The 27022-nt window shown below is 40.0% G+C and overlaps 1 protein-coding gene across 1 annotated transcript in view; it reads right to left on the bottom strand.

Moving 5' to 3' along the window:
* C5H10orf67 (chromosome 5 C10orf67 homolog) overlaps positions 1-27022 on the bottom strand; it is a 185246-nt gene that overhangs the window by 61065 nt on the left and 97159 nt on the right. Inside the window, exons 9-10 of the mRNA XM_071215493.1 lie at positions 20671-20721; positions 19561-19806 (exon numbers count right to left, since the gene is read on the bottom strand). Of these exons, the coding sequence (XP_071071594.1) occupies positions 19561-19806; positions 20671-20721 (297 nt within the window). The remainder of the gene's footprint in view (positions 1-19560; positions 19807-20670; positions 20722-27022) is intronic.

Raw genomic sequence — 27022 nt, 5'->3', positions numbered from 1 at the left:
TCTGCAGTCCCTCCAGGAATCCAGTATTGCTTTGGCTTTACTATTTTTTAGGTAGGGGCAGTTCTAATGACTTCCACTTGGCCTTTCCAACCATAATAGCCCTCACTCCACAAGTCAGGGATCCAATGTGGGGATTCTGTCAGTTACTGCGTATGTCTATTCCAATGATGCCTTCTGGTACTGGGGAAATAGCCACAGAATGGGTCCAGGGACCCAGTGGACCAACTGTGAGATGGACCTGAGCTAAAACTCCATTAATCACCTGACCTCCATAAGCCCCTACTCTGACTGGTGGACCACAGTGATGTTTTGGGTCTCCTGAAAATAATGTCACTTCTGAGCTAGTGTCTAATAATCCCTGAAATGTCTGATCATTTCCTTTTCCCTAATGCACAGATATTCTGGTAAAACGCTGTAGATCTCCTTGCGGAAACGTGGGAGGAAGATTAGCAGTATAAATTTTGGGCACTTTAACAGGATCCTTCCCCAAATAGACCTGGCATCCTCCTCATTCAAGGGACTCTGTGTCTGTAAACTGTACCAAGACTGGGAATTGATTAAGGGGCCGTGATTCTCTGTGTCTGTCATTTGAGTTAGGGTTTCATTCACCTGACCTAGAACTCTTCTCTTTATACAGATTCAGAAGAAATTTAGTAGATTGCCTGTGTATTTCACTGCTAGGTACCTCATGACGTATTAGCCAATGCCATAACTCTACATGACTCAGACTATTTTGAGTGCTTTTTTGAATCTGACTTTCATTGTGATAGCCATGCCCACCTTGACTTTGGTGATTAACTGCAGATACTTGACTTTTACCAGACCGACATCCAATCATCCCCATAATTTAAGGATTCTAATTCCATCACAGCCCTCCCTACAGTAATATCTGGAAGAGCAACCATAGAGCTCTTCAGGGAAGAGGGAGTTTGTCTTAGAAATTTATTCCTCACAGTCCTGGTTAAAGTTGTGTCCTCTGGACATTCCTGGGGTGGGTGGGCAGCTCTCAAATGATGAATCCATTCTAGCATTCCAATCTCCCTAAGCCTTTGAATTCCCTCTTCTACTGTGTACCAGGGCAAATTGGGCATCTCAATTTCAGACATGCTAGGCCATTTTTGGCCCATGTTTCAATCAGCCACCCAAACACACTGTTAGAGCCCTTTCTAACCCCTCGAGCTACAGTGTTGAATTCAGAATTCCTGCTTAGTGGGCTCCTATCAATAAATTCACCATGATCCAACTTTATATTCCTTCCACCATTATCCCATACACTTAGGATCTATTCCCACACATAGTCCCCTGATTTTTGTCTATATAAGTTGGAAAACTAATGCAGTTCTCTCTGAGTATACCTTACTTCCTCGTGGGTTACATTTTGTAGTTCACCTTTGGGGGCTTGTTGTGATTTTAGCCTAGTAATAGGTCTCAAAGACAAGAGAGGTCGGGGTGGGTAAGGAGAAGGATTAGAAATGCCTTGCAGGCTACTGACCTGAGGGCATTCCCTTGCATTTTCTTCTGGTGAGACAGGATTAATCTCTTCAGGTAGGGGTTGGAAGGTAGGTTCCTCAGGGCAGACTGGAGGCATGGCAGTGCTGGGTGGAGTTTGACTGGTACATGCCTCAGGGCTGGGAGTAGGTCCAGACTCCCTGGGGCAGGCTGGAGGCTGGGCAGGGCAGGGCAGGCTTCAGTTTGGCTGGTGCCCACCTCAGGGTTGGAAGTAGTTTCAGACTCCCTGAGGCAGGCTGGAGGCTGGATTATACAAGGTTGAAAAGGTGTGGTCTGGACAGGGCAGAACACAGCAGCCTTATCTGGTAAAGCCTCAGCAGAATTTAGGGTTCCAATGTCTCCATCAATATCATCATCATCCCATATGTCTCCATCCAAATTCTCTGGGTTCCACTTTTTTCCAATCAATGCCTCCACTTTAACTGCAGAAACACTGGAGGGTTGGGATTTTAGTTTCCTTTGTAATTCCACTACTTGTACAATGAGAGTTTGAGTTTGGTTCTCAGATATTTTGAGTCTGTGGCTACAGGGGTTAAGATTTTTCTTTCCAAGCACACATAGAAACTTCTGCTTCATCCATTCAGTATTTAAATTTTGAATTTGAAGCCTTTAACTCATTTCTTTCTTTTGTAACAGTATCCAGAGTATCTAGGAGGAGCCATCCTAAACTTTTGACTCCACAAAACTCTGTTAAGGTATTGAAAACACTCTCACCCAGATCCTTGCTTCTTACAAGACTGGAAGTAGAGGAACTCAGATATGCTATTCTGTGTATTTTGATTGTCAACTCATGCCATGGACTGTTAGCAACCTCTTCATTATTGGAAAGGGAGTCGTCGTACTGTTGAGTACAGTTAGGGTAGAGAGACAATTGAAAAACTCCCAGAACCACCTCAGACACCCCACGTTTAAAACCCTGTTCTTCAAGAACCACTCCTGGTACCAAGCTGTATTAGTCAGGGTTCTCTAGGGAAACAGAACCAACAAGGGACATCTGTCGATAGTAAGAGATTTATCAGAGTCTCTCATACAGCTGTGGGGATGCACAAGTCCAGGTTCCACAGGCAGGCTGTAATCAGGAGCTCTGATGAAAGTCCAGTGATGGTTCTTGATGAGTTCTGGGAGATATTGGCTGTCAAAAGATGAGCTAGGAAATTCTCTTTCAATGCTGGAATCACTTCCCATTTTAAGGCATTCAACTGATTGGGTTAAGCGTCATTTAGCTGCTGATGGCAATCTTCCTGATTAATGTAATTTTAACCAGCTATTTATGATTTACCACTGCAGTAAAGTCAATGGTGACTAAAGTTCATAAATGCCCTTGTATTACAGTTAGCCCAGTGTTTGCTTGACCAAACAACAGGGCACAATTACCTGGTTGAGTTGAAACAATAGCCTATCCATCACACTAAGGTAATCACATAGGTAATTATAAATATCAATACTATTGTATTGTATTGTATTTTTTGGCATGTAACTCCACTTTTCACTTCTTACAGGTTCTAAAATGATAATGTATAAAATTTTATGACAAATCTATGGCTTAAAGTATACAATGTATAAAGATATAATTTGTAAGAAGTACAAAAAAAGTTAAGTACAACAGAAAAATGGGAAGATGTGGGGTTTAGGAAGAGTGCATGAGTATGATATTGGACTCAAATTGGTATCAAATCAAATGTGATTGTTATAGATTTGAAATGTTCAATTTAAGCTCCATAGTAATCACAATGAAAATATCTGAAAAAATACATACTAATGGAAATGAGAAAGGACTCAAAATGATATTCTAAAAAAATCAAATATCAAAGTAGGCATTAGCGGAAGAATTGAGGGCCAAAAATCATATAAGGGAAGGTGGGGCAAGATGGCGTCTGAGTAAGTACGCCGTCGTCATCTCTCTTACAAAAGACCGGCTGTGTGGTAATGGAGTCCTGCTGGAGCAGGCTGTTTCAGGAACCTGCAGGGCAGGAGGTGTCTGGAGATCGATCTGGAGAGACTGCAGCAGAATTGGTGTTTGCTCAAGGTAGAACTGCAGGTTTCTAACACTGAACGTGGAAGCCATGGGAAGGTAAGTCCCTCCCCTCCTAGGGCTAAGAGCTATGGTGTTCAACTGCCAGTCATGGGGTGGAGTTTCCAAGCCCCTTGTCCCCCAAATGTGTGAACCCCAGGCCTGTGTCCCCTGAACCCCCAAGGCCCACGCTGAATACCCTGAGTCCACATTCTCCTGGGCCGCTGTTTCCTGAGCCCAGCACTCCTGGAAATCCAGCATTGCCCTACCCCTCTGGATGCGGACTAACTCCAGAAGTGGGAGAGTTTAGGTGAGAGGTGCAAAGGGTCCAAGGAGTGCAGGTTCAATTTTTGGTTTCCCCCTTTTTATTGAGTTTGGAGGAGATATTAGCTGACAGGGGAGAGCCTAGGAATAGAGAAAAGGCAAATCTCATGAGAGAGCCCAATTTACCTGAAAGTCCTGGGATAGGAAACTTGGTCTGGGAGAAGGTGGAGTCAGAAAATTAACCAGCCCCCTTGTAGCACACCTCAGGGAGAGGGACAGTGGGATGTGCTTTACAGGTGGAACAATAGCATATTTAGTGTTCCTGGCAAGGGGTGGGTGCTCTCTCAAGAAATTAAGAGTCATTATTTTCTCAGGTGAGTTGGTTCACCAGGGACCCATATGAATTTCCTACAGGAGCCCACACGCAGCCTTCCTGCTGCCTTGGGAGAGAAGGAAGCGAGGAAGGGAGAAAAAGGGAATGTCAGACTCCTAAGCAGTTTATTCAATTGCAACGAGGATTCTTTGCCTGAGGCCTTATCTGGTCTTTTTTGTTGGTCTGTTTTCTTGTTTTTTCTTCCACTTTATCCCCCCCCCATCACCTTTTTTTTTTCTTTTTCTTTTTTCTCCCCTCTCTCTGCCTTTTTTCTTCTCTCTTTCTTTCTCCTTCCCCCCCCTTTGTTCTTTTTTTTTTATATTAGTGCTGCAGGCAACATTTCTTATTTGCTGTGCTTCCTCATCCTCGATTTTCTCTTTTCTGTGTGTACTGATTTTGGCTACCAATGCTATCCCCTTTCCTTTACATGATTCTCTCCTCCATCATTCATTGTTTCTCTTACATTCCACTTCTCTCTCTGTTTAGCCCCCAATATTTCTGACTTTTTATCTCTAATACCTCTAATCTGTTTTCTATCATTTATTCACTCTTTATGTTATTGTCCTCTCTTTTCTTTTTCCCTCTCTCCTGATCACACTGACCTTTTAATTCATAGTATAATCCTCCCCAAATTCAGTTTAATATATCATAGGTACTCCACTTTTTTATGGTTATAACTATACACAGCTTCCATGAGTTCTATATCCATTCTCCTAGATCTCATATGGTTCCTCTGCTAACACTCATTATCAATACTACTATTATATTTTTCTTTTCTTACCCCTTTTGCTTTCTCTGGACCTAATATTTTCCTTTAAGGGAACTTAGCCAACAACAAGGAAATAGAATAAGAAGAAAAAAGTGACAAAGAGAAGACTTAACATGCATGCAAAAACAACTAATTAAACCCCAAGGCTAGATAAGAAGATAATCAACAGAACAAACCCAACAAGATAAAATGATGACCAGAGAGCAACAAAAACTACAGACCATACCACTAATCAGGAAAACATGGCCCAATACAATGAACAAACTAAAAACCAGAAAGAGAAGTGGAACACCGAACAAGTAATTATAGCTCTCAAAACATGTATCATGGACCAATTCAATGAAGTGAAGGAAGAAATTAAACTTATTAAGAAAACACTTGGAGAGCATACAGAAGAAATTGTGATCATGCACAAAAAGATCATAGAGATGATGGGGATCAATAGCACAATCCAAGAAAGCAAAAATACCCTCTCAGCAAATAACAGCAGATTTGAAGAGGCAGAGGAAAGAATTAGTGATGTGGAAGACAATACATCTGAAGTCAAACAGATAATAGAATTAATTGATAAAAAGATAGAAAAAATCCAGCAAGGACTTAGGGACCTGAGTGACAATGCAAAATGCACAAACATATGCATTATAGGCATCCCAGAAGGAGAAGAGAAGGGAAAGGGGACAGAAGGGATGTTAGAGGAAATAATGGCTGAAAACATCCCAAACCTATTGAGGGAGATGGATGTACATGTCCAGGAAGCACAGCGCTCCCTGAACAGCATAAATTCCAACAGGCCTACCCCAAGACATATATTTCTCAAATTATCCAATGCACAAGACAAAAAGAAAATACTAAAAGCAATAAGAGAAAAGAGAACCATCACATACAAGGGAGGCTCCACAAGATTAAGTGCTGATCTCTCATCTGAAACCATGGAGGCAAGAAGGCAGTGGTATTACATAGTCAAGGTACTAAAAGAAAAGAATTTCTAACCAAGAATACACTATCCAGCAAAGCTAGCATTAAAAAATGATGGAGAGTTCAAAATATTCACAGATAAACAGAAACTAAGAGAGTATGCAACAAGAAACCTGCCCTTCAAGAAATACTAAAGGGAGTTTTGCAGGAGGAAAGAAACAAACAGGAGAGACAGAGTTGGAGGAGAGTCTAACAACTAAAACTACAAAAAGAGGGAAAAAATCAAACAACATAAGACAAACACAAATCCAAAGAAAATATGGCTAATATAAGTAATTCCTTGAAAGTAATAACACTAAATGTCAATAGATTAAACTCATCTATTAGAAGACACAGATTGGAAAACTAGATAAGGAAATATGACCCATCTATATGTAGTCTGCAAGAAACTCATCTTAGACCCAGGGATTCAAGGAGGTTGAAAGTGAATGACTGGAAAACAGTCTTACAAGCAAACAATAACCAAAAAGCGTAGGAGTAACTATATTAATATCAGACAAAATAGACTTTAAATGCAAAACAATTATGAGAGACAAAGATGGACACTACATATTAGTGAAAGGGATAATCTTTCAAGAAGAATGAACAATCATAAACATTTATGCTTCTAACAAGGGTGCCTCCAAATATGTGAGGCAAACACTAGAAAAACTAAGTGAAAGAATAGATGCCTCTACAATTATAGTGGGGGACTTTAATACACCACTATCAACTTTGGACAGAACATCTCAAAAGAGAATCAATAAAGAAACAAAAACTTTGAACAGGATATTAGAGGAACTGGACCTAATAGACATATACAGAACATTACACCCAAATACAGCAGGATATACATTTTTCTCAAGTGCACATGGATCATTCTCCAAGATAGACTATATGCTAGGCTACAAAGAAAGTCTCGATGAATTCAGAAAGAATGAAATCATACAAAATAATTTCTCTGACCACAGTAGAGTGAAGCTGGAAATCTGCAAGGGCCAGAGGCCCAGATTTCACAACAAGATATGGATATTAAACAGCACACTCTTAGAAAAACAGTGGGTCAAGAAGGAAATCGCAAAAGAAATTAATAACTACCTTGAAACTAATGAAAATGATAACACAACATACCAAAACCTATGGGATGCAGCAAAAGCAGTACTGAGAGGGAAATTTATAGCCATAAATTCATATATCAAAAAAAAAGAAGAAAGAGCTAAAATTGAAGACCTAACTGCACACTTGGAGGAATTAGTAAAAAAACAACAAAGTAACCCCAAAGGAAGAAGAAAGAAAGAAATAACAAAAATAAGAGCAGAACTAAATGAAATAGAAAATAAGAAAGCACTTGAAAAGATAAACAAAACCAAGAGCTGGTTCTTTGAGAAGATCAATAAAATTGACAAACCCTTAGCTAGACTACAAAGCAAAAAAGAGAGAAGATGCAAATACACAAAATAAGAAATGAGAAAGGAGATATCACCACTGACCCCACAGAAATAAAGGCTATCATAAGAGGATACTTTGAAAAACTATATTCCAACAAGAAGGACAATTTAGAGGAAATGGGCAAATTCCTAGAAACACATAAGCAGTCTCTACTGACAAAAGAAGAAATTGATGATCTCGACAAACAAATCACAAGTAAAGAGACAGAACCAGTCATTAAAAACCTCCAACCAAGAAGAATCCTGGGCTGGATGGCTTCACAGGTGAATTCTACAAAACATTCCAGAAAGAACTAATGCCAATCTTGCTGAAATTCTTCCAAAAAATCAAAACAGAAGGAACTTTGCCTAACTTATTCTGTGATGCCAAAATTACCCTAGTACCAAAGCCAAACAAAGACACCACAAGAAAGGAAAATTACAGACCAATTTATCTAATGAACCTAGACGCAAAAATCCTCAACAAAATACTTGCTAATCATAGTCAACAACACATTAAATGAATTATATACCATGACCAAGTGAGATTCATTCCAGGCATGCAAGGATGGTTCAACATAAGAAAATTGATCAATGTAATACACCATATAAACAGATTGAAGGAAAAAAATCACATGATCATATCTATGGATGCATAAAAAGCATTTGACAAAATACAGCACCCTTTCTTAATAAAAACACTGTAAAAGATTGAAATACAAGGACATTTTCTGAACATGATAAAGGGAATATATGAAAAACCCACAGGCAACATCATTTACAATGGTGAAATCCTAATCTTTCCCTTTAAGGTCAGGAACAAGACAAGGATGCCCACTATCACCTCTTCTATTTAACATTGTCCTAGAAGTACTTGCTTGAGAACTGAGGCAAGAACCAGATATAAAAGGCATCCAAATTGAAAAGGAAGAAGTCAAAATTTTATTACTTGCAGATGACATGATCCTATACCTGAGAAGTCTACAAGAAAGCTTCTAGAACTCATAAATTAGTTCAGTACAGTTGTAGGTTATAAGATCAATGCACAAAAATCAGTAGCATTTCTGTACACAAATAATGAGCAATCTCAGGAGGAAATCAAGAAACAAATATCATTTACAATAGTAAATTAAAAAATCAAATACCTATGAATAAATTTAACTAAAGATGTAAAAAACTTATACACAGAAAACTACACAACCCTGTTCAAGGAAACCAAAGAAGACTTAAATAAATGGAAGAATATTCCCTGTTCATGGATAGGAAGACTAAATATTATTAAGATGTCTATCCTACCAAAACTGATCTACACATTCAATGCAACCCCAATAAAAATCAGCACAGCATTCTTTAATGAACTAGAAAAACTAGCTATGAAATTTATTTGGAAAGGAAAGAGGCCCCAAATAGCCAAAGACATATTGAAAAAGAAAAATGAAATGGGAGGAATCACACTACCTGACTTCAAAACATACCACAAAGCTACAGTAGTGAAAACAGCTTGGTTTTGGCACAAGGATAGACACACTGACCAATGGAACTGAATTGAGAGTTCTGATAAAGATCCTCATATATACAGTCAAATAATATTTGATAAGGCCACCAAACCCTCTCAACTGAGAGAGAATGGCCTCTTCCAACAAATGGTGCCTGGAGAACTGGATATCCATATGTAAAAGAATGAAAGAGGATTACTAACTCACACTTTATATAAAAATCAACTCAAGATGGATCAAAGACCTAAATATAAGAGCTAAGACCTCAGCAGAGTCCCAGAGACAGATAAAGTAGATACAACCCCAGGAACTGGTTCTTCTGAGGGCTACAGAGACCCACAGGTTCTATAGTCATGGCAGATGGAATTCAGTGCCATGTCAGTTGGTCCTACTTTGGAGTTTGTGTTTCTGTGTGATGGAGCTGGACTCAGATGTGATCTTTGTCCACAAGCCTCTCCAGTTACTTTTACCGGATCTGTAGTTGGTGCTGGGGTTTAGTGTATACCCAGGGGACCTGAATCTCTGGACTGTCCATGTGATAGACAGGCCCTGAGCCTCAACAGACTTGCAACTCCTACACTCTGGTTTATTGGACTTACCCCACTCAGCTAACATGGTGGTGAATAAGGCCAACCACCACAACAGGGAGCCAAGAGTACCTACAACTGAAAGCAGGAGAATTGCATCCAGCATCTATCTGGAATCTAAGCCCCCTCTTGATATAGATTTGGAGTGGACACAACCATTCTAAGGTCCACAGGATAGAGGAATAGAGTATGGATTAGAGTGGACTTACTGATATTCTATTCATGAACTATCATGATTAGTAATCAAAGAAAATGTGGCATTGGTGTGGAGAAGGTGGCCATGGTGGCTGCTGGGGGTAGGGAGTGGGAAGAAGAGATGTGATGTGGCGGCATTTTCGGGGGTTGGAGTTGTCCTTGGTGGTGCTGAAGGGACAGTTACCAGACATTGTATGTCCCCCCATGGCCCACTGGGTGGACTGTGGGAGAGTGTGGGCTATGGTGTGGACCATTGACCATGAGGTGCAGCAGTACTGAGAGATGTATTCACCAAGTGCAATGAATGTCTCATGCTGATGGAGGAGGTTGTTGTTATGGGGGGAGGAGTGGGGGGAGGGAGGTGGGGGGTATAAGGGGACTTCATATTTTTTAATGTAACATTAAAAAAAAAATAAAGACCAAAAAAAAAGACCATAAAGACTTTGGAAAGAAATGTTGGGAATCATCTACAGGACCTTGTAATAGGAAATGGCTTCATGAACTTCACACCCAAAGCATGAGCAGCAAAAGAACAAATAGATAAATGGGACTTTCTCAAAATTAAAGCCTTCTGCACCTCCAAGGAGTTTGTCATGAAAGTGAAAAGAGAACCTACACAATGGGAGAAAATATTTGGTAACTGTATATCTGATAGAAGACTTATTATCCTGCATATATAAAGAACTCCTATATCTTGAAAATAAAAAGACAAACAACCCATTTAAAAAAATGGGAAAAAGATTTAAACAGATACTTCTCCAAAGAAGAAATACAAATGGCTAAAAACCACATGAAAAAAATGCTCCAAATCTCTAGCTATTAGGGAAATGCAAATCAAAACTACAATGAGATACCATCTTACTCCCATAAGATTGGCAGCTATGAAAAAAATAGAAGACTACAAGTGCTGGAGAGAATGTGGAAGAATGGGAACACTCATCCACTGCTGGTGGGAATGCAGAAGGACCCAGCCATTCTGGAGGAGAGTTTGGTGGTTTCTCAAAAAACTAGCTATAGATTTGCCATATGACTCAGCAATTCCACTGCTGGGTATATACCAGTAGAACTGAAAACAAGGACACAAACTGATATATGCACACCAATGTTCATAGCAGCATTGTTGACTAGTGCCAAAAGTTGGAATCAACCCAAATGCCCATCAACAGATGAATGGATAAATAAAATGTGGTATATACATACAATGGAATACTATTCAGCTTTAAGAATGAATTCACTACAAACATACGTGATAACATGAATGAATCTTGAGAACCTTACGTTGAGTGAAGCAACCCAGGCACTGAAGGACAAATACTACATGACCTCAGTGATATGAACTAAGTAAACCAAGCTGCTTCAGAGAACTAGAGACCGGATGATAGGCTTAAAGGAATTTGGGCAGTAGAGGAAGGTTGCAAGCTGACACCTACCTGGGTGAAATCTGTGATAAGCTGGAGGTAAGTATTTGTACAGGGAAGGGATAAAATGGGGGCATATGGATACCTTTGGGTGGGTATTTGTGGGCTTGAGGGGTCTAGGGATGGGAGGATGGACAATATGGCCCAAGAAATTGGGGGGAGGGTGGGGGAACATATGAACATAGGAGATTGTCAGGTATGTGGTTGAGAGTATAATGTTAAGAAAACTTTTTCAAAAATATAATAAGGAAAGTTACCTGTTTAAGATGCTTAAAGGGGAGAATCTGACACAGGACAGGCTTCTAGGGAGTATGTGAGTGCTCATTTTGTCATAGTGGGTTATATCATTGGATGGAGACCCATACAATGAGAGTGAAGGTATACCCACATCTTGGGGAGGACTGATGTTGTCAAATAGAGGAATTTTATCTCTCAAGAGAAATGGTGGCTCCCAATGCATTAGGGTAGTCGAGCATGTCAAGCCCTCAACATTGTTGCAAGTATCTCTGAACATGGCCCTTCAAGCAATGAAGAGTGATTGTCCCTGTGGGCCCTGAGGGGAGGGGGAAAGAGGTATTGAATAGATAGAATCAGTGTAACTGTGGGGCAATGGAAGTGTTCCACAAGATTATGCAAGGATGGATATAGGACATGTTAAATTACACGAAAAATGTATAGGGGCCTATAGGCTAAAATGTAAATCATAACGTAAAACATAAGATAACTAAAAATTTAGAAAATTATATAGTTTAAAATATAAACCACAATGTAAACCTAAGTGTAACCTTGTTTGAAAACTATTGTCTCAATATCTGTACATCAGTTGCAGTAAATATAGTATGAACACGTAAAAAGATTATTGCTGGGGAAGGGACAAAGTGTCTGATGTTGAATATGTGGGAGTACTGTATATTGCATATATGAATTACTGTGGTCTAAAACTTTTGTAAAGACAAGCTTAATAATTAGAAAAAAAAAGAAAAAGAAAGGACGTAGACCCTGAGGAAGAGATGGAAGAAGTTGCCTTGCCAATGTGCAATACAGGGCAACACTTATTGCAGTGATGGAAGGCAAAACATCAAAAACAAAGCTTTTTCATTTTTAAATTTTTTGATACCTCAATTTATTTTTACTTTAATATTTCTAAATGAGTATGTATTCTATATCTAACCTCTAAACCCATCACTATATTCCATTTTACTATTAATGGAAACTGGCAATATATTGGGCTTCATTTTGGGGGAGGTTTTGGACCACAGAGGGGTTTGATGGTGGTAGGGGAGGAATACTAGTGTGGGGTGTTATTTGTGGGGGGTGCATGGTTGGGAGGGAGTTCTCCAGGGCATGTGTGCGGGGTGCATAAAAATGTTTGGATATTTTCATAGTGGTTACAGTTGGGAACGACGGCTGGGGGAGTGCTAAGTTCCTGGCCGGGGGAGCTCTGTACATTCACTAATGGAACAGCAACAATTCCCCGAGTGCAATGGCTAAGACCAATAAATAAGGATGATCCAACAATGAGCCCTTGATGCTAATGATTATGCTTGTGAGCCTGTGTGCCTGAAATAAGAACTAGGTCTAGAGCTTCAGGGTGCCTAAGAGTTACCTCCTGAGAGCCTCCATGTTGCTCAAATGTGGCCAGTCTTGAAGCCAAACTCAGCATGTAAATGCATTGCCTTCACCCCTGTGTGGGACATGACTCCCGGGTATAAGCCTCCCTGGCACCAAGGGATTACTACCAAGTACCAGCTGATGATGTGGCTGGAGAACAACCTTGAATAAAAGGGTCAACTCAGACTATAAGAATATCTCAGCCTACATGTAATATCAGGAGTTAAAAATGCCTTTTGACCTCGAATAAAAGGGGGAAATGGAAAGGGCAAATGAGTTTATATGGCTATGAGTCTCCAAAAGAGAGCCAGGAGGTCATCAGAGGGGTCGCCCTTATGTACACCTCAGCAGAGTCCCAGAGATGGCTAAAGTAGATACAACCCCATGTACTGGCTCTTCTGAGGGCTACAGAGACCCACAGGTTCTATGATCATGGCAGATGGAGTTCTGTGCCATGTCAGTTGGCCCTACTTTGGAGTTTGTGTTCCTGAGTGTGATGGAGTTGGACTCAGATGTGATCTTGGTTCACAAGCCTCTCCTGTCACTTTTACTGGATCTGTGGTAGGTGCTGGGGTTTAGTGTTTACTCAGGGGACCTGAATCTCTGGACTGTCCATGTGATAGCCAGGCCGTAAGACTCAACAGACTTGCAACTCCTACCTCTGGTTTATTGGACTTACCCCTGCCAGCTAACAGGGAGGTGAAGAAGGTCAAGCACCACACAGGGAGCCAAGAGTGCCTACAACTGCAAACAGGAGAATTGCATCCATCATCCAAGTGGAATCTAAGCACCCTCTCAATACAGAGGTAGAGTGGACATAACCATCCCAGGGTCCACAGAATGGAGGAATAGAGTATGGATTAGAGTGGACTTACTGATATTTTATTCTGGAACTACTGTGATTAGTAATGAAAGTAAATGTAGCATTGAGATGGAGAATGGGGCCATGGTAGCTGCTGAGGTTGGGGAGTGGGAAGAAGAGATGTGATATGGGGGCATTTTCAGGACTTGGAGTTGTCCTGGGTGGTACTGCAGGGACAGTACTGGACATTGTATGTCCTCCCACGGCTCACTGGATGGACTGGGGGAGAGTGTAAACTATAATGTGGACCATTGACCATGTGGTCCAGCAGTGCTCAGAGATGTATTTGCCAAGTGCGATGAATGTCCCATAATGATGGAGGAGGTTGTTGTTATGGGAGGAGTGGGGTGAGGGGGGTGGGGTGGGGTATAAGGAGACCTCATATTTTTTTAATGTAACATTAAAAAAAATAAAGACAAAGAAATTTTTTGAAAATCATATAAGACTTACAAAGAGAAACAGCAAAATGGCAGAAGAAAGTCCTGCATTATCAGTAGTTACTTTAAATGTAAATGGATTAAACTCTCCATTCAAAATGCAGAGACTGGCAGAATGGATAAAAAAGCACAACCCAACTATATGCTGTCTACAAAACACTTAAATTCAAAGACACAAGTAAGTGAAAGTGAAAGGATGGAAAAAAATATACCATGTGAGTAGTAACCAAAAGGTAGCTTGGGTAACTATACTAATACCAGATAAAATAGACTTTAAGACAAAAACTGTTCATTATATACTCATAACCGGAGCAACTCCAACAAGAAGGTATAACATTCTAAACATATGGGCATCTGACAGTTGAGTCCTAAAATAAATTGAGCAAATACTGACAGACTTGAAAGGAGAAATAGATGGTTCTACCTTAAAAGTAGACTTCAACACACCATTTTCAATAATGGACAGAACATCTAGACAGAAGATCAATAAGGAAACAAAGACTTGAATGATACTATGCACCAACTAAACCTAACAAATATATATATAGAATACTTAATCCAAGAGCAGCTTAATACATTCTTCTCTAGAGCATATAGATCATTCTCCAAGATAGACCATATGTTAGGTAACAAAAGAGGTCCCAATAAGTGAAAAAAAAAATATTGAAATCATACACTGTATCATCTCCAAACATAATGTAGTGAAGTTAGAAATCAATAATAGAGGGAGAACCAAAAATTTTACAAATATGTGGAAATTAAACAACTTATTTTTAAATTATAATTTTAATTAAAGAAGTTGTATGGTTGCAGATAAATCATGCAAAAAATACAGAGTTCCTATTAACCCTCCATTAAAAAGCGAGAAGTCTTGCCTCTCTCCCAGGGCTCATTTCTCTCCAGGTTCAGCTGCTCTGCTCACTCCACAGGGCCAGCTGTAAACTCTCAGGGGCTCCAGCATCAAAACTCTAAGCTCTCTTCTCTGCCATGTCATTTTCTCTGTGAGTGTCCACCTACCAAGGTGGGGTCCGAGACTAAACGTCCTACTGATGTGGCCAAACCAAAGCCCTGACCTTAATTCGATGAAGTAAAAGTGAAATCTCTGAATTCAACACAATCAAAAGGCATCACGCCCAGAGGAACACAGAGGAACAGACCAGCTTACAAACATAATCAATATCTCTTTTGGGAATTCATCAATAAATTCAAACTCCCACAGCATGAGCCAGGGTAATGCCCGGCAGGCCGCAGCCGCGTTTGTGTGCAAACTGAGCTGGGGTCAAAGGCTCGGTGGTTCCCACAGCATGTGCTACAGCTAAAAACTGGTCACTCTGTCCATCTGTAAGTAGGCCATTTGGATCCCAAAATTCAACTTCCAGTTTGGACTGTTCCATGTCATCTGATTTCTCTTTTAAGAGTATTTCTGGAAGGTCTGCTCGATAAGTAGGTCCCATTCTGATTTCACCTTTGTCAGCTAAGAGTGTATTCTCTGAAGGTTTGTAAACCAAGGAGTGAGAAGAGGTATCTTCGTAGTCGCGGTTACGACAGTACTAACTCCGGCTCATTCTCTCTTTCAACTGATGGGTCTGTTCATCAGCCAAGCAGGCCTCCGTTATTATTTCTGATTCTTCTTCAATTCTTTAGCATGCTTGTGCTAGCCCAAAATTATCAGCGTGTTGGAAATAGCTGGTTTTCTGTAAAAGCACACTTCTTTTGCTTCCACGTTGCCACTTGCAGTCTTGTTGAGTTCTCTCCTCATTAGGTATGGGTGCTGGAGGAATTCTCAAAGCAGACATAGTATTTCAACCACCAACTTTTTTTTTAAAGTTCCCTTTTACTTTTAATTCAAAACATTCAGGATTTAATGACCAACATTAAAAAATAGAATAGAATTAAAGTAAGTAAAAGAGAAATACTATTTATTTATTTTTAATTTTTACATTTTTTAATTTTTTTTTTAAAGATACATGGATCACACAAATGTTACATTAAAAAATATAAGAGGTTCCCATATATCCCACCCCCTACTCCTCCCACATCGACAACTTCTATTAATGTGGTACACTCATTGTACTTGATGAGCACATTTTGGAGCACTGCTGCACCGCATGGATTATAGCGTACATTGTAGCTTACCCTCTCCCCCACTCCATTCAGTGGGTTATGGCAGGATATAGAATGTCCTGCATCTGTCCCTGTGGTATCATTTAGGACAACTCCAACTCCCGAAAATGCCCCCATATCACATCTCTTCTTCCCTCTCCCTGCCTTCAGCAACTCCCATGGCCACTGTCTCCAAATCAATGATATAATTCAATCATCAACTTTTAAAAACATCAACCCAGTGAGCAGAGCAGATATGAGGAAGCAGAGTGACAAACTTTCCATGGCTCTACCTTATTTCTCTCTTCTGCAGAAGCGCAGGAAGTGGGCAGACAGTGGAGCAAATGTCAGGCTCCCTGGCCCCACCAAGCCCTGTTCTTGGGGGGCTCCGAGCCCATACATGTTGGCCGCCAAGTCGGCCTGCCCACCCGGGGAGCCCAGCCCAGCCCTGCCCACTGCGGCCACTGCCTTGGCCTTAGCGCTCTCAGTTGATTTTTAACAAATAATTTTTCCACCTGTGCAGCAAATATTGAATATTATTTCCATTAAAATATTTTCAGTTCCAAATATGCTGAAAGTGTTCATGTATATACTGTCAAACTATCCCAGAATTTAAAAATATTGAAGGTAAAAGCCCCCTTACACTTGAATTTTAAATAAGGTACTACTCAGCTTTTCGATTTTGCTCTCTGAGAACAGGATTTTTAGATGAATTCTTTAGTGCTAAATGAAAACTCTGATTTTGAAATAACACAAGTAATCGTAGTGCATGATTTCACTTATCGCTACATTGTAAGGCCATTCATTTTATGAAACAAAGATCCAATGTGATAGAGAAATTTCTTTTGTGTCAACATAATCTATCAAAAATAGATTTTCTTTTGAAAACCTCCGAAGCCCACGTGTGTGTCCAGAGCCGCCCTAGCTCCATCACCCAGTGCGGCAAGATAAATAACAAACAAAACGTGGGCTTTTCCACATTGCCCCGCAGAGCTACTGTCTGATTCATTGAGCCAAACTAAGGGAAAAAAGAATGAAAGCATGACCAAATTGTGTCATTTTCTTCTCTGCAAGAGTGTGTTTTAAACAACTTGTGCAATTTAATCAAATAAAAGGGTTGTCTAGGAAAGGAAGGTAAATTTTCACTTCTAAAGCATTATTCCTTCACCCATTTATCTTACCATACATTAAAAAATATTACTAGCTTGCAGGAAGTCCATGATCACAATTGCAAAACTATTACAAAATGTATTTTACCTAACAATTCTTGAATAATGTTCTGGAGTTTTCACTGAAGTCCTTTATGCTTTGCAACTTACTTTGAACCGAGCAAACTCTGAGAATGGGAACACGGTTGGCCTTGCACCCATGCCCCATTTCCCACACGGACGAGCCCTAATTCTCCTGCAGCGCTCAGCCTGAACCATATGTTCCATCAGCAGAGACCGGGCTACCCCATGGAAGCCGAGTTACTGGGTGCCACCTTAATTAACTCATTATTCTGTAAAAGGGAAAAAAAAACCCACAAAACCTGGGAATCCATCTTAACCTTGTTACATGAAACCTTAGTATTTGAAATGCCTTACAGATATCAAAAAATAAACTTTACACAAAAAAAAGCCCTGCACAAATACAAACTGCGAGTTGTGAAATCTTTCATAAACAGCCATCAGACAGCAGCGTTGCTATCGTAGCTTTCAGACTGGCTAAACACTCGCTTTATCGCTGTGAGCAGCATGTGTGCTATTCCCACCGACTGACACAGATTTCAAAAAAGTAAGTATGATTAATTAGATAAGTTCAGTGACGGATGCAGAAAGTCCCTGTATCAAGCGCTCCATTTGGTCATTTCCATGTGGTAAACATTATAGAACAATTTTTATGAAGCCAGCTCCCCCAGCGTAGTAAAACAGTTTACAGAGAGCAACAGGGATATCACGGCTATTGAATGGGTATGCCCAGAATGAACCGACACTGAAGAATTTACCACGGGAAGGCGATAAGAGAGTGCTTTTAATAAGAAGATTGTACTTAACAACAAAAGGGTAGATTACAGTAATAGCAAACTAGAAAACTCCATTTCACTTTAAAATTGAGTTGGTTAATATAGAGGTTCACATGCTTGCTCCCTTCAACCACCCCCTCACCCTGGTCTGATTTTCACTTGTTACACATTAACTTCTAGCTGACAAGATTTACTGTTCAGCTTTGGAAACATTCAGAAAACAATCATTAAAGTCCGAAGGAAAGATTATGACGCCAAGAGAGCCACCTGTTTACGTGACACCTTCTCAGGGACCCCGCCCCCGCTTGCCTCTGTCTCCCCTTTATTGGGCACCTCCGGTTGGTTAGAAAAGGAAACATGTGTACGCAGGGCTGTGGCTTCACAGGCGCGGAGTCCATTTGTGCAAGGAGGACACTGGGGTTTCTAATTCTAGAACCCAACCTCTGGTTAGTCAATTGCAAATTTCCTCCTGGAATGTCACTCTCCTCCTTGGGAAATTACACTGGGGTCTGGCTCTCTACACACCCCCACTTTCCATCAAGTGGAAATGCCTTTAGAGGTGAATGCTTTCTCTCAGCAAGCGTGGCTGGCCCGCACCCTCTCTCCTCGCCTGACATGAGGAGTGACGCTTTGGGTTCCCAGCACCTCAGGGAGCCTGATTATGCTCTGCTCCTCCACGTTTAAGGGCTAGAGGCTGCCCCCTGTGGGGGAGGGGGAAGATCACGAGGTCACGTAGAAATAAGACACAAGAGCACACATTGGGAATCAAAACACACAAGTGGAGGGACTCTTTCTATGACGTGCTGTACGCTGGCTATACGTGCCACCAGCTGGAGTCTGAGCTCTCTTAAAGTCAACACAGGAAAGGAGCTTTGACTTGTTACACAATTCACAGGGTTCAATGGATCCATGACTTAGAGAAAGACAACTCCATCCAGCAGAAGAAAGTTCTCCGGAGGATCACTACAGAGGGGGCCCTGGGGAGCGCAGCAGTGTCCCCCCAGGAAGACAACGGGAAGCTAGGCACACAGCTACTTTGTCCCACACCCTTTCTATAGACCAAAGTCACCACCCCAGGTCTCGTAAAGCAATTCTGATTCTTTGGGGGGAAGGCGGCCAAGGGGAGCCCGTAATTCATGCATGCTTGTCTCTGCTGGTGTGATTTAGTCCAGTTGTCAATTTTAGAACGCCTGCATGAATAAACGGGCTCTATAGCTGCAGCCCTTCAGGAAATCTTCAGTAAATTTTTGATTAGGTATTAGGCAGGAAGGAGTTAGAGATTATATACCTTAGACCATGTTTGGAAGGTGGCTTTTCTATTTTGCTAATGAAACAGAAGTCCACAGAGGCTTCGTGTAACTAAGCTAACATATGCCACCAGCTGGCATGATGAGGGCATTCTCTTGGGAAAGCTAAGGCTGAAAGGGCACACTGGGGTAGAGACGAGCAGCTGAAGGGACAGTAGCCCCATGCAGATGAGGGTGCAGGCGGTGGGAGGAGGTGGGGGCGACGGGCGGTCAGGGGAGCAGGTCTCCTTACCACAAGCCACTGTTCCTTGGTCTCCATCTTCCCTGCCTCCTCCACCTCTGCCGTCCTCTTTGGCTTTGTCTCCTTCGTGCCCTTTGACTTCTTCGCGCTCTTAGGTCTCTTGGTCCTAACAGGAGACATACTCCTGGAAGGCGTCTGTGGCTGAGAAACTGTAACTGAAGATGCGAGGATCTTCAGCGGCGTCCTGCTCTTCGAGGGAGACAAGGTGCTTTCTCTCGTCTTGCCTGACCTCAGGACCTGGCACACACAAGAACCAACTATTGATGTTCTCCTTCCATTCTTCAGGTTCGTCCTCAAAGTTCCCTCCTTTCCCGCCCTTCTCGCCTGAGCTGGACGCACAGGGAGGAAGCCCTCAGTCCTTCCAGCCAGTCCCTCGTCTCCCCTGCCTTGCCTTGTTTTGCAGGCTGGACACCGCTCTCCAGTTCTCCCCACTCCCAGTGCACTAAGAACATACCAACAGGTCTGAGCACTTTAGAAGCTCCTGGAAAGGTGGGGTCTTGTGGAGTGCAGTGAGGGGGCGCTTGAGGCTTGTCCTGATAGAGGGTGAGGTGTTAGGGTGTGGGAAGGAAGGGGAAGGGGTGTGATGCCGCAGGGCTTCAGTCTAAGGGTCAGACAACCAGCAGGACACTAGCTATGGCCTCGGGCCAGTTCTGCCCTCCAGGCTGCTTGCACTCTCACCCGGGCTCGCTGGCCTCCAGCAAACCATCTCCTGACCTGCAACTCACACCTCTTGCCTCACTTCCAAGCATTTCCTGTTTCAAACTTGGGCTTTGTCTACAAAATGCCCAAGAGTCAAATGTTGGAAAGTGAAAGCCTTGGCATAGCATGTACAGATTCTTCATCCCAGATACCAAAATGAGGGGAGGGAGGGAAGGAGGGAGGAAAAGAGGGAAGGAGAGAAGGAGGGAAGGAGAGAAAAAGAGAGAGAGAAGGAGGGAGGGAGAGAGGAAAGGAGGGAAGGAGAGAAAAAGAAAGAAAGAGAGAGAGGGAGGGAGGGAAGAGAAAGAAATAGAAAGAGAGAGAGAAAAAGAAAGGGAGAGGAAAAAGAGGAAGAATGGATGGGAGAGAGGGAGGGAGGGAGGGAGGAAGACGAATGCAAACCTTGCTGTCAATATGTTTTCTCATTTCCATGCTGTCTTTCTGTTTATTAATCTGTAAAAATAAAAACCCATATTATTTGTTATCACTTGCAAAGATGGAAAGGTAATGAAAGATAACATTTTAAACCACTTGACTGGCAAAACTATGATGGGAATATGAATTATAATATTAAATATGAATTAGATGAGAAAACAGATTTTCATACAGAAAATTTTATATCCCCATAGAAAGAAGTGAAAAGCAATGAAGTGTAAATATTTTAAGGAATTAGCATTTATTCATTGCTTCAAGTATAACAAAGATTATAGAGAAACATGAATTATTTGCCTATTTAGTGATAATTTGTTTGATCCATTATATAATAACTATAAATCCAAAACCTTATTATAAGGTATTTTTAAGAAACTTCAGATAATTTAAGTTAAACTTCAGTAATAAAATGAATAAAATTTTAGTTTAAAAAGTCAATTCTAATTCCAAGCAAAAAAAAGGAATTCAATCAAAAAGACCAGAATGCTTCAATATGCTTAATATTGTTTATATCATGAGTTTATGAGAAATGCAATGGCTCTATTCTAGTTAAACAATAATGAGAAGTACATCTATCTATTAATATCATTGGTATTTCAGCGACAACCTCAGTAGATTTTCAAGAATTTTTTTTATGTATCTACAGACATAATGCCAATATAAATTAATCTTGCCTAATGATTTTTTGGGGTCTGGGAGAATAGTTACTGAGGCACATAAGGGTCTCAGTGTGTTTGACTGCAAGGCTAATATTATAGTTGAACTTCATTATAAAGGTTTAAAAGTCATTTAATCTACCATACTAGAAGGAATTGCTAGGAATATTAATACCTAATCCCACACTCATTCACAGAATATTTATTGAGTGCACACTATATACCAGGCACTGCCGTAGGAGCTGAGGGTGTAGTGCTAAGCAAAGTGGACAACAATAAAAGACCTAAGAGGAGGAACTAGTTTAGAGAGAACTGCCAGGGAAGGCCTTCCTTGAGGAGGTGACATGTCAGCTGAGACCTAAAGAAAGGTGAGTTAGCCATGTGGAAGGAGGGGAGAATGACAAGTCAGCCATGTGGAAGGAGAGGAGAACCAGTCAACCTTGTGACAGGAGGGAAGAACAATGAGTCAGCCTTGTGGAAGGAGGGAAGAACAATGAGTCAGCAGTGTGGAAGGAGGGGAGAACAATGAGTCAGCCACATGGAAGGAGGGGAGAACAATGAGTCAACCTTGTAGAAGGAAGGGAGAACGAGTCAACCTTGTGGAAGGAGAGAAAAACAACAAGTCAGCCTTAATGAAGGAGGGGAGAAGAGCATTCCAAACAGAAGAAAGACCATAGTGAGATCCCAAAGCAGGAAAGGGCTTGGCAGGTGTGCTGAAGTCAAAGAGGAGGTGCAGAGTTTGGATTTTATTTCAAATACCAGGGAATACCATTGTATAATTTAAAGCAGGAATGACATGCCAAAATTCATATTATTAACAGATCATTCTGAGAAATTTATGCTCTTGGTCATAACAGTAGCTTTTATCAACTGACCCTCCTGCAGATGAAAATTATAACCTTTGGAAAAAGTAGAAGAAACAAGTACCTGAAGACATTAGAAGAGAACAAAAGCATGCACATCCCAGCACCTGAAAGAGAAGAAGAGTGTGGACTGCCTTTCCCCCATTTGTAAGGCTATAACTTGATAGACAGTCCTAGTCTGTGCTAGGTGGGGCAACCAAGACAATGACGTAGGGTTTTTGATGACAGAGTTCAGGGCAATGATAGTGAGTGGAACATGAGGTGGGAAAACCCCAGAAGAAGCTAGAAGCCAGAGTGGGGAGGCCCAAACACCGTGTACAAACTCCGCCCAAATTTTTGGCTGACCTATGAACCATGTTTGAAGCCAAGCTAAGTCTCAGAGGTTGAATTAAGATTTGCGCTGCCACCCACTGCAAGTGGGACAGAGCTTGCAGTTTGAATCTAACCCAGTTAATTGCATGATTTTTAAAAAGAGACCAAATTTTCATAGTGCCCAGGATAACATCTAAAATTACTCAATATGGAAAGATATAAGAAAATGTGACCATTCGCAGGTGAAAAGACAATTAACAGTAACGGACACTGAGATGGAGGACTGATGAGAGTGGAACATTTTTAAAGTGCTGAAAAGAAAAGAAAGATTCTGTTAACCCAGAATTCTACACCCAGGGAAAATATGTCAGCATTGAAGGCAAAAGAGAGATATTTTCAAATAAAGGAAAACAGGGGTATCACATCCTCAGCTGACCTGATGTGAAAGGAAAATCTTCAGACTGAAGGGAAAGGAGCTCAGATGGAGACCATGGTCTTTAGAAAAAATGAAGGGCATTAGAAATGGTAAATATCTGGGTGAATAGATGGCTGGTGTTCCTTCATTTCTTTAAAAGACATAAGACTGTATAAATCATGAATTACAACACTATCTTGTTTGGTTTGTAATGATACACATATAGTAGAAATGACAACTATAATGTGAAGAATGGGGAAATAAACCTATATATTTAATATGGAAATGTCTAACATTAAATGTATTGTGAAAAGTTAAGGATGTAAATTATAATCACCAGAGCAACCACTAAGAATTATTAGCAATATCTTAACAGATAGATTAAAATGGAATTTTAAAATATATTCAAAGGGAGGCAAAAAGGGAGAAATAGAGGGAAAAAAAATACTTGAGGGGACATTTAGAAAACAAAGAGTGAAATGGTAGACTTAAATCCAACTCTATCAATAATAACAGTAGGTATTAATGAACTAAACAATCTAATTAAAATGCAGAGATGGCCAGAATGTATAAAAAAGCAAGACCCAATTATTTACCGTCTTCAAGAGAAATACTTTAAATATAAAGACACAGAGAGGTTGAAAATAAATGCACTAAAAAAGATATACTATGCAAACATTAGAAGTCTGGAGGGTTACATTAATAAGAACACAGTAGATTTCAAAATTAAAGAATTACCAGAGATAATGAAGGCTATTTCATAATGATAAAAGAATCAATTCATCAGGAAGCTTCCACCATTATAAATGTGTATGTCCCCAATAACAGAGCTTTGAAATACATTAAGCAAATATTGACAAAATTATATGGAGAAATAAATAAAATTTCTCTCTCCACACTTGATAGAACCAGACAAAAAACTAGAGACATAGATGATCTGAAAACATTATCACTACTCTGACCTAGTTGATAACACTCAACAATCGCAGAATACACATAATTGTCAAGTACACATGGTACATTCCCAAGCTAGACCACTTGCTTCTGTGCTATAAAACAATTCAGTTAATTCAGAAGGATTAAAATCATGTTGAGGATGTCCTCTGATCACAATGGAATTAACTAGAAATCATTAACAAATACACATCTAGAAAAATTCCTAATACCGGTACATTTAATCACAGTTTCTAAATTATTATTTTTATATCAATGTTACAAATTACTCTGTAAACACAAGATAATAACTACCATAATAATGAATCTGCTGTAGTTGGCAGTTACACTTCCCCCACCCCTTACTTTGTTCATTCCTCAATCTTGAGGGATTTGGGCAGTGTCCGCTCTGCTTCAGGCTGAAAAGAAACATAGAATATTACGGGGCAGAGAGACATATTAAATAAAATAGAGTTTTAAAGAGATTTCAAAGTGAGTTAGAAGGTCATTTCAGAGGTTATGTTATGCAGGTCTCAGGCATATTTCACAAACTTCAGCAGTAAACAAAGCCTCAAACAAAGCTCTTGAGGGCTCTAGGGACATCCAGACACCATAGGCAAGCCACATGGCCTCATGAAATCAACATGGCCTCAACAGGCCCTATCTGGGAATATTTAAAAATAGTTATACTCATTTATAAATCCCCTAATCATGATGCTTCTACTCCTTTTATTTGAACTATAATTTTCAATGAATCTGTTAAGTACATTTCTCAAAGACTTAAACCATTGGATTGTTTATATTCTGGTTGAGTTCTGAAATCCAGCAGAGTTGCAGCCAACTCCCTACTCTCCAGTTCTTCAGGCTTGCTCTGGATAACTAACAAAATGATAATGATGGGCCAGTCCAATTCCCAAAACAAGGAGTATCTTCAATTGCAAGTAAAAGAATTCTATTCCTCAGCCCCATAATATCTATGACCCTTCTCACCTTGAAGTAGTCAGAGTGGACAGTGTCCCAAATCCCTTGAGACTAAGGAATGAACAAAAATAAGGGGGGAGTGTAACCATGGACCAGATTTATTGTTATTGCAGTTATTACACTGTGTTAATGGAGTACTTATAACATGGATATAAAATTTTTTAATGTATCCAAAGAATCCACCTTTGTAGGAAATATTAATGTAATCCTTAGAACCTGAAAGAAAAAGATGGGCAAGACTTAGAAGAGAATATGGAATAAATAATAACAGAAAAAATAACCAAAAGAGGAAAAAGGCAAATGAAAATATAAGAAAACCAAAGAATAAAATGGTAGAAGTAAATAATACACTTCAGTAATTTCATTGAATGTGAATGGATTAAACTCCCCAATCAAAAGATAAAGGCAGACAGAATGGATAAAAAAAGTGAACCATGTCACCTGCAAGAGACTTACCTTAGACCCATGGATATAAATCGGCTGAAAGTGAAAGGCTGGAAAAAGATACTCCTTGCAAATAGTAACCAGAAATGAGCAAGGATAGCTATACTAATATTAGATGAAACAGACTTTAAATACAAAAATGTTATAAGAGATACAGAAGGCCATAATATATTAATAAAAGGGATAATCCACCAGGAAGATATAAGAGTCATAAATATTTATGCACCTAACTAAGGTGCCCCAAAATACATGAGGCAAACTCTGGCAAAACTGAATGGAGAAACAGACATCTCTATAATAATCATTGGAGAGTTCATGCACCACTCACATCATTAGATAGAACAACTAGACAGAGGATCAACAAGGAATCAGAGAAAAACTGAACAATATGATAAATGAGTTAGACCTAACAGACATAGAATGCTGCATCTAAACTCTGCAGGTTCTACATTCTTCTCAAGTGTCCATGGATCTTTCTCCAGGACAGATCACATGTTAGGTCAAAATGGAGCTCTCAATAAATATAAAGATTGAAATTATACAAAGTACCTTCTCAGATCATAATGGAATGAAACTGGAAATCAATAATAGACAGGAAAGAGGTAAATTCGCAAAAGTGTGGACGCTAAACAAAATGCTCCTAAATAATTAGTGGGACAAAGAAGAAATTGCAGGTAAAATCAGTAAATATATTGAGACAAATGAAAACTAGAGCGCAACTTATCAAAACTTACAGGATACAGTGAAGGCAGACTTGAGGGAAATATACAGCCCTAAATTCCTGTATTAAAAAAGAAGACAGAGCTAAAATCAAAGATCTAACTGAAGAACTAGAAAAAAATAAAAACAGCTAACCAATTCCAAAGTGAGCAGAAGGAAAGAAATAATAAACATTAGAGAAGAAATAAATGAAATTGAGAACAAAAAACAATAGAGAAAATCAACAAACTCAAAAGCTTGTTGCTTGAGAAGGTCAATAAAATTGACAATTCCCTAGCTAGACTAACAAAGAAAAAAAGAGAGAAGATGCAAATAAAGACAATCAGAAATGAAGGGGGAGGGGTGAATTTGCGACCGATCCCACAGAAATAAAAAGGATCATAAGAGGATATTATGAGAAACTGTTTGCCAACATACTAGACAATACATGCTATGGACAAATTCCTAGAAATGCACAAACAACCTACACTGACACTACAAGAAATACAAGAACTTAAACAAATCACTTTTAAAGAGATTGACTCCATCATAAAAATCTCCCAACAAAGAAGAGTCCAGGACTAGATGGCTTCACAGGTGAATTCTACCAAGCATTTTGAAAAGAATTAACACCATTCTTGTTTAAACTATTCCAAAAAATTGAAGAGGAAAATTACCCAACACATTTCATGATGTGAACATCACCCAAAGCCAGATAAAGACATTACAAGGGAAGAAAATTACAGACCAATCTCTCTAATGACCATAGATGCAAAAATTCTCAAAAAATTCTTGCAAATGGAATCCAATAATGTATGAAAAGACTTATACATGACAACCAAGTAGAATTTATTCCTGGAATGCAAGGCTGGTTCAACATAAGAAAATCAATCAGTATAATACACCACAATTGAAGGAAAAAAGGTCACATGATCATCTCAATTGATACAGAAAAGGCATTTGACAAAATCCAGCATCATTTCTTAATGAAAACACTTTGAAAGAAAGGACTGGAAGGA

Source organism: Dasypus novemcinctus, chromosome 5 (genome assembly GCF_030445035.2).
Source record: "Dasypus novemcinctus isolate mDasNov1 chromosome 5, mDasNov1.1.hap2, whole genome shotgun sequence".
NCBI classification, from domain to species: Eukaryota; Metazoa; Chordata; class Mammalia; order Cingulata; family Dasypodidae; genus Dasypus; species Dasypus novemcinctus.
Note: the sequence above shows the minus strand (reverse complement) of the source record. Positions and strands in the feature narration are given on the sequence as shown.